Genomic DNA, 14,720 nt, shown 5'->3' with positions numbered 1-14,720 from the left:
TCCAGCTTGCCTGCGACCCTGTAGAACAGGATAAAGCGGCTAGAGATAATGAGATGAGATATCTAACCCAGGTCATCTACTACCTTGAAGGTACAGTGGTGCTTGAAAGTTTGTGAACCCTTTAGAATTTTCTATATTTCTGCATAAATATGACCTAAAACATCATCAGATTTTCACACAAGTCCTAAAAGTAGATAAAGAGAACCCAGTTAAACAAATGAGACAAAAATATTATACTTGGTCATTTATTTATTGAGGAAAATCATCCAATATTACATATCTGTGAGTGGCAAAAGTATGTGAACCTTTGCTGTCAGTATCTGGTGTGACCCCCTTGTGCAGCAATAACTGCAACTAAACGTTTGCGGTAACTGTTGATCAGTCCTGCACACCGGCTTGGAGGAATTTTAGCCCGTTCCTCCGTACAGAACAGCTTCAACTCTGGGCTGTTGGTGGGTTTCCTCACATGAACTGCTCGCTTCAGGTCCTTCCACAACATTTTGATTGGATTAAGGTCAGGACTTTGACTTGGCCATTCCAAAACATGAACTTTATCCGTTGTCTTGCTGCATGACCCACCTTCTCTTGAGATTCAGTTCATGGACAGATGTCCTGACATTTTCCTTTAGAATTCGCTGGTATAATTCAGAATTCATTGTTCCATCAATGATGGCAAGCCGTCCTGGCCCAGATGCAGCAAAACAGGCCCAAACCATGATACTACCACCACCATGTTTCACAGATGGGATAAGGTTCTTATGCTGGAATCCAGTGTTTTCCTTTCTCCAAACATAACGCTTCTCATTTAAACCAAAAAGTTCTATTTTGGTTTCATCCGGCCACAAAACATTTTTCCAATAGCCTTCTGGCTTGTCCACGTGATCTTTAGCAAACTGCAGATGAGCAGCAATGTTCTTTTCGGAGAGCAGTGGCTTTCTCCTTGCAACCCTGTCATGCACACCATTGTTGCTCAGTGTTCTCCTGATGGTGGACTCATGAACATTAACATTAGCCAATGTGAGAGAGGCCTTCAGTTGCTTAGACGTTACCCTGGGGCCCTTTGTGACCTCGCCGACTATTACACACCTTGCTCTTGGAGTGATCTTTGTTGGTCGACCACTCCTGGGCAGGGTAACAATGGTCTTGAATTTCCTCCATTTGTACACAGTCTGTCTGACTGTGGATTGGTGGAGTCCAAACTCTTTAGAGATAGTTTTGTATTGTAACCTTTTCCACAACTTCCACAAACATGTGTTGTGAAGATCAGACTTTGATAGATACCTGTTCTTTAAATAAAACAGGGTGCCCACTCACACCTGATTGTCATCCCATTGATTGAAAACACCTGACTCTAATTTCACCTTCAAATTAACTGCTAATCCTAGAGGTTCACATACTTTTGCCACTCACAGATATGTAATATTGGATAATTTTCCTCAATAAATAAATGACCAAGTATAATATTTTTGTCTCATTTGTTTAACTGGGTTCTCTTTATCTACTTTTAGGACTCTCCAGTGCATTGTTCCTCTCAGTAAATCCCTAGAATTTTACAAACAAGACTCTTTGGAAGAAAATCAGCAAAACCAGAACTGGAATTTTTATCAATTCCCCCCAATTTTCCTAAAAGACTGATAAACGAGAGCTGTTGTTTGTAGTGTGTGTACACTGATATAACAGACTGGTTAAAGCTGTTCACTAAGTTCCGTTACAATCCTGAACACCCTTTTTTCCGTCCATGTTTGGTCCACAGGAAATCGACGGGAAGTCCTTGCTCTTGATGCAGCGCAGCGACGTGTTGACAGGCCTGTCGATCAGACTCGGCCCCGCCCTCAAGATATATGAGCATCATGTCAAAGTGCTGCAGAGGAGCCACTTTCAGGAGCACAGCGACGTTTTCTCTTAACCTCGTACCGCCTCAGAGACTGACACGAAGCCGCAGAGCCGAGCGAGGCCGCGGCGTGGGGAGAGAAAGGACTCGGCACGCTCAGCGTTTCCCCCACCCCGCTCGACCGGATCCCTCTTCTCTCCGCTTTCTCTGCTCCTCCTCCTGTTCCAGCTCGCAGGATGAACCAACACCACTAAGCTGGAGCAGTTCTCCGTCAAATCTCTCAGACACGCAGGGAGGGGAGGGGAAGGACGGCTTTTCATTCATCAGTATTGTTTTTTTTGTTTGTTTTTTTTCCTTATGATTTATACAATGATCTCAGTAATATATTTTTGCTTTACGATATTATATCTGACATTTCCTCATTAATTTTAATATGTAAATCAGCCAGATGTAGAAATAATAATGTGGATATGCAAAAGTTAGGAAATAAAATTTCAATTTCAGAAATCTGTGTGCAGTGGATAATTTCCTGAGAAGCAAAAAACACTCCTGAGAAAATAATCGAATAATCAACAACAGGCCGGTGTCACTGTTCCCACCCCGAAGTTGATTAGTTTCTGATCACACTGTGTCCTGAAGTGTTTTATTCCTCTTACGCTCCAGTACACCATAGTGAGTTAACAATGATTACAATTCTTTACTTAAAAAAGAACTCTGTATTTTTTTTTAATCTGTTTATAACTGGATCATGGTTTATTTAAAAAAATTTAATTACAGACCTACAGTACATTTGACTCAACTGTATATTTAATTGCATAGCAACATGACGGAATATAATTTTTTATGATGTAGCAAAGAAGAAAAAATTGTTGCTAACTTTGCGTCATTGTCTTATGTCTTACTTTCTAAATGCTGGGAATTCTCTGAGGAATTCAAACACAACAGTTTATCGAAGTGAATAAACCAATAACCGAAATGTTTCCTGACGCATCCTGTCACGGCCTGTTTCCATCTGGAGCTGAGAGGAGAGCATGGCTGTATTTTGCTTTGAATATGAGTTTATTCATGGCAATCACAACCATGTCAAGTCTATCAACATTTTTAATCTAGACGAGTGGACCAGGGGTATTGTTCTGGCCCAACACACGAACAGACGTAAACCTCAGGAACACTCATTTACACTGAAAGGAGGTAAATGGACCCTTGTTAGCTCATCCGGCCGATAGGTGATGAGTTTATGCCATCATGAGTTGTCCGTCATCTGTCTGTGGTCCGTCATCCACATTTCATGAAAATTGCTTCTCCCTTAATTCTTCACCGATTTTGATTCTTTCTGGCATGAAGGTTGGGGCACCTAGGGTGCATAGAACTTCTACCCAGATTTGCTTCATTACAATTATTACCTCGCCCGGGACGGAGTCCACCAGGGGGCAAGGTATTGTTTTCGGTCGAGTTTCTTTGTTGTTGTTTTTTAAATGACATTACAAGAAAACGGCTGGATAAATCTTCATGAAACTTTCAGGATAGATGGGCATTGGTCTCAAATAGAACCTCCAACATTTTGAGGGTCATCCGGTCAAGGTCACCAAAAAGGTCAAAATCGTTTTTGTTGTGGCTACTGCCTCATATAGAGGCGCTAGCCACTACGTCATCGTGCTGTAAGAGTGTAACGATCACGCACTGTGCATGTGCATACACGTGTTCTGATTAAAATGGCCGGTGAGTGTACAACCCCGATTCCAAAAAAGTTGGGACAAAGTACAAATTGTAAATAAAAACGGAATGCAATGATGTGGAAGTTTCAAAATTCCATATTTTATTCAGAATAGAACATAGATGACATATCAAATGTTTAAACTGAGAAAATGTATCATTTAAAGAGAAAAATTAGGTGATTTTAAATTTCATGACAACAACACATCTCAAAGTTGGGACAAGGCCATGTTTACCACTGTGAGACATCCCCTTTTCTCTTTACAACAGTCTGTAAACGTCTGGGGACTGAGGAGACAAGTTGCTCAAGTTTAGGGATAGGAATGTTAACCCATTCTTGTCTAATGTAGGATTCTAGTTGCTCAACTGTCTTAGGTCTTTTTTGTCGTATCTTCCGTTTTATGATGCACCAAATGTTTTCTATGGGTGAAAGATCTGGACTGCAGGCTGGCCAGTTCAGTACCCGGACCCTTCTTCTACGCAGCCATGATGCTGTAATTGATGCAGTATGTGGTTTGGCATTGTCATGTTGGAAAATGCAAGGTCTTCCCTGAAAGAGACGTCGTCTGGATGGGAGCATATGTTGCTCTAGAACCTGGATATACCTTTCAGCATTGATGGTGTCTTTCCAGATGTGTAAGCTGCCCATGCCACACGCACTAATGCAACCCCATACCATCAGAGATGCAGGCTTCTGAACTGAGCGCCGATAACAACTTGGGTCGTCCTTCTCCTCTTTAGTCCGAATGACACGGCGTCCCTGATTTCCATAAAGAACTTCAAATTTTGATTCGTCTGACCACAGAACAGTTTTCCACTTTGCCACAGTCCATTTTAAATGAGCCTTGGCCCAGAGAAGACGTCTGCGCTTCTGGATCACGTTTAGATACGGCTTCTTCTTTGAACTATAGAGTTTTAGCTGGCAACGGTGGATGGCACGGTGAATTGTGTTCACAGATAATGTTCTCTGGAAATATTCTTGAGCCCATTTTGTGATTTCCAATACAGAAGCATGCCTGTATGTGATGCAGTGCCGTCTAAGGGCCCGAAGATCACAAGCACCCAGTATGGTTTTCCAGCCTTGACCCTTACGCACAGAGATTCTTCCAGATTCTCTGAATCTTTTGATGATATTATGCACTGTAGATGATGATATGTTCAAACCCTTTGCAATTTTACACTGTCGAACTCCTTTCTGATATTGCTCCACTATTTGTCGGCGCAGAATTAGGGGGATTGGTGATCCTCTTCCCATCTTTACTTCTGAGAGCCGCTGCCACTCCAAGATGCTCTTTTTATACCCAGTCATGTTAATGACCTATTGCCAATTGACCTAATGAGTTGCAATTTGGTCCTCCAGCTGTTCCTTTTTTGTATCTTTAACTTTTCCAGCCTCTTATTGCCCCTGTCCCAACTTTTTTGAGATGTGTTGCTGTCATGAAATTTCAAATGAGCCAATATTTGGCATGAAATTTCAAAATGTCTCACTTTCGACATTTGATATGTTGTCTATGTTCTATTGTGAATACAATATCAGTTTTTGAGATTTGTAAATTATTGCATTCTGTTTTTATTTACAATTTGTACTTTGTCCCAACTTTTTTGGAATCGGGGTTGTAGTTACATACTCTATGATGCTCTGGATCACTGTGTGAATGAAGATACTTCCTGTTCTTACTTGCGTTGTAGCAGCTGTAAAAACAGTAGTTCCTTCACGAGCTTGTTTTTATCTATTTTGAAGTTAATAATACGACTCCAATCACTCCTGTAGGAGGAGTAGTGAGTTTCGTGAAATTGCACGTGACCCCCTGTAGCCTCATCCATGGCAGGTGGCGCCACCTGGCGAACAATTCTTGTTAGAATGTCTTTAGAGTTTTCTGGATTGTAAGTTTCAGTGAAAACATCGTAGCAGAGTAGCGTTTAATGTGACGAGTCGCCCAAAAATTTCAGACGCCTATAAACTCGTAAATATGACCGGTAGCGCCACTGTCTTGACAAGTTTTATGCATACCCACCTGGGGAACATTGTGTGTGAGTTTGATCGAAATCCGATCAATCCTGTAGGAGGAGTAGTGATTTTTGTAAATTGTGGATGGACGATGACAGACGGACGACGCGTGATCGCATAAGCTCATCCGGCCTGGCCTACAGCCGGATGAGGTAAAAACGCAGCTTGTCATGCTACTGAGAAACCTCAAAAGCGTAAACAACTGTCTTGACTGAAGATGTCAGAAAACTTGTTGGAAAGTTACAGCTTTACCTCTGTTACAAAATACTGACACTGGAGACTCCTTCCATAAATGTTACATAAATGTCTCTGTGGCAGCGGGGGCGTGGTCAAGCGTCGGTCTGTGATCAGAGGGCAGGGTCAGGGAAGGTAAGTGGCAGAATCACTGCACCTGATGTTGGTTAATCTGTGTTTGTGTGTCTTCCCCAGTGATCACGCCCTATATAAGGAGAGAGAGAGCAGAGGAAGGAGGCTCTCTCCCTGACCTGAGGACTCATGTGTGTGTGTCTGAGAGAGTGACTTTACTGAAAAGTACAAAATAAAAAGAGTTTGTTAGGACTGGGGACTGTCTTGGCCTCTAGAGGCCGCTGTCATTGCTTTTTCTTGTCATGTTTGTTTTGGCCTCTAGAGGCCGCCACTGCTTCTGTGTTTTGTGTTTGTTTTGATTGCTTGTTTTCATGTGCTTTTTGCCTCACCTGGGGCCTCATGTACAAAGCTTGCGTACGCACAAAAAAGCTACGTACGTCACTTTCTGCGCAAACATTCATATGTATAAAGATTGACTTGGCGTGGAAAAGTGCGGTACTCTACGCAAACCTCATGGCTGGCGTACGCACATTTCTGGTGCATCTTGGTACTTGGCGACACTTAGAGGCAGAGCAACGCAACTACATTTAGGCCTACTCGGTCAAGAGTCATGACATGGCGATAAGAGGCATCCAAAAATGCATCGGAACATCAGGATGCGTGAATTGAAATGTATGTCAGTCATACGACATTGTCGAGACACATAATGCGAGACTGTTGGATAAATGCCAACAGATCCATCAACCATCCCTTCCATATTGTAATTACGGGAAATGAGAAACCCCAGCAATATCATTTCGATATTATTCCCATTGACTATTGGTTAATTAATTAAATTAAAGAATGCACATGCAGGACCATGCATTGCAGCTAGCTTAATAGATCTTCCTCGCGCATTTGCCGCGAGGTGTCAGACTGAAATATTATTATTAGTTGATGTTGCGTGGGGTAGCCTTATCACATAATTACCAAGATCAATATATGAAATGATTTCCAAGTGCGTACAAATCAGACACAACCGCGGTGTGTGGGGACCAATCACTAGCATGCATCAAATTAAATGAGGATATAAAAGCATGCGCAACATGTGGCGATAACCGATAGGATGACAATGGTGTGGTTGGCCTTATTGGAAGACGCTGCAAATGGTCGGATTAGGAGGGAACGGGTGTTCCGTGATTATACCGATTTCCTGGCTCACGATGATGACTGGCTTATCAGCCGATTCAGACTTCCAAGAGCCATTCTTTTGGAGCTCTGTGCTGAGTTGGGCCCGGGGTTGGAGAGGGAGATGGCGAGGAGTCACGCCTTACCCGTTCCTATCCAAGTCCTGACCACGCTTGGGTTCCTAGCAACAGGCTCATTCCAGAGGGAACTGGCCGACCGGTCGGGAATGAGCCAGACAGCTCTCAGCCGCGCTATTCCGTCTGTGTTAAATGGGATCATCCGACTGTCGGCCAGGTACATACGGTTTCCCTATGATGTGGCAGACCAAGCACAGATAAAAGCGCAATTTGCAGCGATAGCCGGTTTTCCAAATGTAATCGGAGTGATCGACTGCACGCATATTGCTATAAAGGCGCCATCTGAGGGTGAATATGCGTACGTGAATAGGAAACATTTCCACTCTATAAACGTACAGATTATATGTGATGCCCAAATGCGCCTGACAAATATCGTGGCAAGGTGGCCTGGGGCGACCCACGATGCATTCGTCCTGGCGAACAGCTCGGTGGGAAACAGGCTGGATGCCGGCAGAGTGCGTGATGGGTGGTTACTTGGTAAGCAATCTAAAACACTTGAAGTGAATTCACTTGAAATATACACATGTTGGATAGCTTATGCTGGACCTATCCCAATTGCTCATAGGAGACAGCGGCTACCCACTCCGAAAATGGTTACTGACCCCCCTAGCCAACCCACGGACTGATCAGGAGCAGCGCTACAACAACCTCCACGCACGGACGCGGTCAGTGGTGGAGCGCACCATTGGCCACCTGAAAAGCCGGTGGCGCTGCCTTGACCGGAGTGGGGGGGGTGCTGCTCTATCAGCCCGACAAGGCGTGCCGTATTGCGCTGGCGTGTGGCGTGTTACACAATGTGGCGCAGCGGCACGGCGTGCCAATAATGGAGCGAGACCTGCTGGAGGACCCAGACCCTGGGCCTCACAACGAGGTGCCACAGCGACATGGCATACAAACCCGGCAGCGCTTAATAGCCACAATGTGAAAAGGTAAGGGCAGACGGGACACGGGACACCATTCATTTTTTAAGATATTCTTTTAATGTGTTATTCAGTTCCTTCAATTCCTCGCGGATTCCCTCGAGGTTGTCGTTAATCGCCTCTATCCCCTTTAAAATTTCCCCCTGCGACTCAAGGACCGCGCGCATCAGCACCCGGTCTGTGGACCCGGCGACAGGGGCAGGCGGTGGAGAAGGGGGGCAGGTGACAGTGACGCTGGATCCGCTTGGCTGGGGGTCCTCTTCCTGCTCGGGTGGGATGGACTGGGGGCCTCCTGTTGTTCCCTGGCACCCTGCTAGAATACATTTGTCATTAAAATCCTATTGTGGAAAATATGTGCACGTTTTATTTCTGGTTACATGTGGCTAGGAATATTGGGCCTACTAAGAGAGGAAGACATTTCCTCAAATACAGGGTGTCCCCGAAAAAATGTACACATTAGAGCACTAAAGGTGTTTTTTTGTTTTCAAAACCCATGTAACTCAAATAGACACTCATTGTGGCGCAGGCACTGCGGACGATGCGAATCATACCGTTATCTTGGTATAGGCTATATTTCACATTCAGTGACATACAATCAGTGACTGTTGCATGTCTCATAGCATACACTTTGAACATCACTTTAACTGGAGGTGACAGAACAATTAAGTGATGTATGTGAATTCTATTACACTGTGCTAAAGGCAGGGATTTCAGTTCACACATACTTTATGGCGATTTAGAGTATAGGCTACATTTTTCGGGACGCCCTGTATGAAAATGATTACAGCACCTGTGAGATCCTGCTGGGCCAAGTCGGAGTCCCCCTCTTCGGGCGGAACCACGCCGACTAATGCATGGTCACTGAGGACCGCGGTCACCCTCTGGTCGAAAGGGGAGAGGGCCTCGACCCCCGGCCCGCCACCCGTCTTCATTGCGCTCCTGTGCTGCGCAGCCATCCTCCTTTTCACATCTACTTTGATGTCCGACCATTTTTTTTTAATGTCGGCTGTGGATCGATTGTTGGCCCCGACTTGATTGATGACATTAGTTATTTGCTCCCAATTCAGACGTTTGGTTTTGGTGCTGATTCCGGAGGAGAGGCTTCCGAACAAGATCTTGTGTCTTGCCTCTACCTCCGAAATCAGCGCCTCCACCTCGCAATCTGTGAAATTTCTTTTTCGAGATTTCGCCATGTCTTTTACCTAACGCGGGCCTTACTGCAGGTCTATTTATACTAATTAACATATTCAGTGTGGAATAATTGAGGGAGGAGACGGGGCGGGGAATGGGGCTCGTGCATGTGCGCCGAATTCCACGTTGATTGGAATGTACAACAGGAGAGTGCGTGGAAACCTTCGTACATCCGGATTTTTTTGGTCGTACGCAAATTTCCCGATTTTGACGTGCGCACATATTTAGTGGGAAATCCACGCAGGTCTTTGTACATGAGGCCCCTGTTCCTTATTTCCTGCCCCGCCTAGTTTCTAATTTCCCTGTGTATAAATACTTCCTCAGTTTGGTCCCTAGTCATGGACTCTTTGTGCTGTTATGTTATCACCTGAGATCTCTGTTCCGTGTTCTTTGTCTTTGTAGTCTTTTGTACTTTGTTTTCTTGTGGACATTTTGGACTTTGTGTTTACCATTTTGGGATCTTCTGAGCGTTTGGATTTTTGCCTTTTCTTTTCTTATCTTTGGCTTTTTGTTTTTGACTTTGAACTTTTGGATTATTTATTTTTTCTCGTATATCTTCTGAGTGTTGGGATTATACTTTTGTTTTTTGCCATTTTGCATTGTAAATAAACTGTTTTTTTTTCTACTCTACTTTTGCCTCACTCCTCTGCACTTGAGTCATTCCCCTGGTGGCCTAGTGGGGGTTTGCTGGATTACTACACTAGCAACCTGGGTTCGATTCCCAGCAAAACCCTAACAGGGTTTTCTTGGGGAACTTAGTTCTGGCCTGCCGTCTTTTCTTCGCTCCACCCCTACGAACTGCTACAGTCTCTTTACAAAAAAAAAACTTCACCCTTTCAATGACCAGCCTTGATATCCCATATTTTGACCCAAGCATGTCCCAGACATTTCATTAAGACCTCAGGGAACTGCGTCAACTTGTGGAAAAGTGGGATAATATGGTACCTTTTAAGGAAATAAATTTTCCTCTGAAGACTCAGAAGTGGAAGGATTCGACTTTCGACTTTCTCAGATGTGGGAACTTGGTGCTCGCAATGATGTCACTGTCAAGCGAGTGCTCCAGAGTAGGAAAGAAAGAAACACGGACGAAACGATGTGTTTGCCTTCTGTTAGCAACAAGATAACCGGCTAAGTGTGATGAGTGATGTATCTTTTCCTCCTCAGTACAGTAGAGTCAGTGTTATAGATTTAACAAGCGAAAGCGAACATGTTATTTTGATTGATCTAAAACAGATATTTGATTCGTCACTTGCTGTCTGAACTCGGAGTTCCTGAATAGGAATTCTGATAGTCTAGTTTTTTCCTGGTCTGAAGTCAAAGATGAGACAGTCAGTGACGGTGTAGCTCACTCTGGCTCCGTCTAGTCCAGAAGGAACGATCTAAAGTGGGCCACCTTCTTTGCGCAATAAATGTTGCAAGCTATATATAGAAGCTATACACACCCTTGGAATACCGACCTACATTGTCAGAAAGAATCCAAAATGGCGAGGAATTGACCGAGAAGAAGCGATTTTTGTTGAACTTGCAAGAACTGAAGTCATTTTTAAACTTGTTTTATTTCTTAATTAACAGGTTATTCAATTACGTTTTCGGTTTTAGTAACCTTATATCGTGACTTGTATTGGCAACTAATTGCAATTAAATATTATACTTATCGGCCTAGCCCTGTGATGACCTGATGACTTGTCCAGGGTGTACCCCGCCTTTCGCCCGTAGTCAGCTGGGATAGGCTCCAGCTTGCCTGCGACCCTGTAGAACAGGATAAAGCGGCTACAGATAATGAGATGAGATGAGATTTATCGGCCTATTCGGTTTTTAGCCATGTTAAATGTAGTTCATTTGGTCCACGACAGGCGTCGCTTATCCGCGCGATCTTCATGAGACTTGTGCAAGACTTTGAAACGTGAAGTGTCAGCCAGGTGTCGTGCCGCCATTTTGAAAACTGTTTTCCAAACGAAATATTACACAAAAACAAGTTTAAATGACTATTACTGCCGACTTTTTTCAAACTTTCCTGATTGCTATCAAAACAAACAAAACTTCCAGCTTGATTATGTCAGCATTTGAAAGAGGGCGCGCGCGTCTTTTGACAACGTTGGCAGATGTCGGTCACTTTGATTTCCGCTGTACGTTTTACTTCCGTCCTACGATGTCTCGCACAGGTCTCAACGAATCTCGTTTATGGACACTGCTTTGACATATGGACTGATATATTACAGAGCATATTTCAAACACTCAGAACTTGCTATTGCAGCGACAAAATAGCGATCAAAAATGCATTCCGATATTTAATAAAATGGGATAAATAGAATTTTGATCATAAAAATATTTGCCGGGGCGGCACGGTGGTGTAGTGGTTCACACTGTCGCCTCACAGCAAGAAGGTCCGGGTTCGAGCCCCGTGGCCGACGAGGGCCTTTCTGTGCAGAGTTTGCATGTTCTCCCCATGTCCGCGTGGGTTTCCTCCAGGTGCTCCGGTTTCCCCTACAGTCCAAAGACATGCAGGTTAGGTTAACTGGTGACTCTAAATTGAGCGTAGGTGTGAATGTGAGTCTGAATGGTTGTCTGTGTCTATGTGTCAGCCCTGTGATGACCTGGCGACTTGTCCAGGGTGTACCCCGCCTTTCGCCTGTAGTCAGCTGGGATAGGCTCCAGCTTGCCTGCGACCCTGTAGAACAGGATAAAGCGGCTAGAGATAATGAGATGAGATGAGTGTTTGTACTGTATATTATTCTACTCTTACCTCTTACAGTTGTCAAAACTGAAACCTCCGAACCGAGGCTGACATACACACGCTGTTGCCATGACCCAAACTCTTATTTCCCGGAAATGGCCCGGCGCTAGAGCTCAGTGGAACGCACTTTCCCTCTGTAATAAGCATAAACATGTCTGAAAGCGATTTCTTTAGTCTAGCCCATTTATTTTGAACGGTGAACTGAATTGTATACACTCACCGGCCATTTTAATCAGAACACGTGTATGCACATGCACAGTGCGCGATCGTTACACTCTTACAGCAAGATGACGTAGTGGCTAGCGCCTCTATATGAGACAGTAGCCACAACAAAAATGATTTTGACCTTTTTGGTGACCTTGATGGATGACCCTCAAAATGTTGGAGGTTCTATTTGAGACCAATGCTCATCTATCCTGAAAGTTTCATGAAGATTTATCCAGCCGTTTTCTCGTAATATCGTTTAAAAAACAACAACAAAGAAACTCGACCGAAAACAATACCTTGCCCCCTGGTGGACTCCGTCCTGGGCGAGGTAATAATTGTAATGAAGCAAATCTGGGTAGAAGATCTATGCACCCTAGGTGCCCCAACCTTCATGCCAGAAAGAATCAAAATCGGTGAAGAATTGAGGGAGAAGAAGCAATTTTCATGAAATGTGGATGACGGACCACAGACAGATGACGGACAACTCATGATGGCATAAACTCATCACCTATTGCCCAGATGAGCTAACAAGGGTCCATTTACCTCCTTTCAGTGTAAATGAGTGTTCCTGAGGTTTACGTCTGTTCGTGTGTTGGGCCAGAACAATACCCCTGGTCCACTCCTCTAGATTAAATATGTTGATAGACTTGACATGGTTGTGATTGCCATGAATAAACTCGTATTCAAAGCAAAATACAGCCATGCTCTCCTCTCAGCTCCAGATGGAAACGGGCCGTGACAGGATGCGTCAGGAAACATTTCGGTTATTGGTTTATTCACTTCGATAAACTATTATGTTTGAATTCCTCAGAGAATTCCCAGCATTTAGAAAGTAAGACATAAGACAATGACGCAAAGTTAGCAATAATTTTTTCTTCTTTGTTACATCATAAAAAATTATATTCCGTCATGTTGCTATGTAATTAAATATACAGTTGAGTCAAATGTACTGTAGGTCTGTAATTAATTTTTTTTTTTAAATAAACCATGATCCAGTTTTAGTTTTATCTAACAGACTATTTAAAATATTCATACTGATTCAGTTATTTACTCTGTAATCCTTTACAGTCCTGTGCAAAAGTCTTGGCACCTTATCTTTTTTTTTCATACAAACTTTGTTTTCAATTTCTATTTTATGATTTCTACATTATCGAGTCAAAACATTACGAAAACATTTTAGAGTTCCAAACGCTCAGTTTCGGGGTGGCACGGTGGTGTAGTGGTTAGCGCTGTCGCCTCACAGCAAGAAGGTCTGGGTTCGAGCCCCGGGGCCGGCGAGGGCCTTTCTGTGCGGAGTTTGCATGTTCTCCCCGTGTCCGCGTGGGTTTCCTCCGGGTGCTCCAGTTTCCCCCACAGTCCAAAGACATGCAGGTTAGGTTAACTGGTGACTCTAAATTGACTGTAGGTGTGAATGTGAGTGTGAATGGTTGTGTGTCTATGTGTCAGCCCTGTGATGACCTGGCGACTTGTCCAGGGTGTACCCCGCCTTTCGCCCATAGTCAGCTGGGATAGGCTCCAGCTTGCCTGCGACCCTGTAGAAGAATAAAGCGGCTAGAGATAATGAGATGAGATGAGAAACGCTCAGTTTCCTGCACAGAAAAAAAAAGTTTGTATCTGAGCAGCATTTTCCATAAGAGAGCACTTTTCAGATTAAAAAAAGAAAACGTAATGAAGGCTGCTGAGTTTTGGTGCAAAATGAAGAAGCGAGTGTGACAGTCAAAGTGTCCAGAAGAACTGTGGCTGGTTCTGGAAGACGCTCAGTAAAACCTACAGCTCATTTCTGCATAAAACTGCACTCACTGGACAGGAGACTACTTTTTTTTTTTTTTAAAGCAAAGGGTCGTTGCACACCAAATACTGACTTTGTTTCATTTATTATTATGGCTTACTGATTACTGTTTCTAGTATTTTTTTATAATGAAACATTTCATTTCATTATTTTTAAGCCATTTTTGGTCAACAGCAGTTCTTTACATGTGCCTAAGACTTTTGCACAGGACTGTACGGTGGTGCTTGAAAGTTTGTGAACCCTTTAGAATTTTCTATATTTCTGCATAAATTTGACCTAAAACATAATCAGATTTTCACACAAGTCCTAAAAGTAGATAAAGAGAACCCAGTTAAACAAATGAGACAAAAATATTATACTTGGTCATTTATTTATTGAGGAAAATGACCCAATATTACATATCTGTGAGTGGCAAAAGTATGTGAACCTTTGCTTTCAGTATCTGGTGTGACCCCCTTGTGCAGCAATAACTGCAACTAAACGTTTGCGGTAACCGTTGATCAGTCCTGCACACCGGCTTGGAGGAATTTTAGCCCATTCCTCCGTACAGAACAGCTTCAACTCTGGGATGTTGGTGGGTTTCCTCACATGAACTGCTCGCTTCAGGTCCTTCCACAACATTTCCATTGGATTAAGGTCAGGAATTTGACTTGGCCATTCCAAAACATTAACTTTATTCTTCTTTAACCATTCTTTGGTAGAACGACTTGTGTGCTT

At 43.6% G+C, this 14,720-nt stretch overlaps 2 protein-coding genes across 2 annotated transcripts in view; both read left to right on the top strand.

Moving 5' to 3' along the window:
* samd1a (sterile alpha motif domain containing 1a) overlaps positions 1-2,308 on the top strand; it is a 31,427-nt gene extending 29,119 nt beyond the window's left edge. Inside the window, exon 7 of the mRNA XM_060942492.1 lies at positions 1,754-2,308. Coding sequence (XP_060798475.1) covers positions 1,754-1,906 — 153 coding nt within the window. The 3' untranslated portion in view covers positions 1,907-2,308. The remainder of the gene's footprint in view (positions 1-1,753) is intronic.
* A 4,655-nt stretch (positions 2,309-6,963) lies between these two features.
* Positions 6,964-10,405, top strand: LOC132900198 (putative nuclease HARBI1). The gene is made up of 4 exons (XM_060942229.1): positions 6,964-7,639; positions 7,728-8,091; positions 8,238-8,284; positions 10,248-10,405. The coding sequence occupies exons 1-4, from the start codon at positions 6,964-6,966 to the stop codon at positions 10,403-10,405; spliced, it is 1,245 nt and encodes a 414-aa protein (XP_060798212.1).
* The last annotated feature ends 4,315 nt before the right edge of the window (positions 10,406-14,720 follow it).

The sequence above is a fragment of the Neoarius graeffei genome, chromosome 16 (genome assembly GCF_027579695.1).
Source record: "Neoarius graeffei isolate fNeoGra1 chromosome 16, fNeoGra1.pri, whole genome shotgun sequence".
Classification (NCBI taxonomy): Eukaryota; Metazoa; Chordata; class Actinopteri; order Siluriformes; family Ariidae; genus Neoarius; species Neoarius graeffei.
Note: the sequence above shows the minus strand (reverse complement) of the source record. Positions and strands in the feature narration are given on the sequence as shown.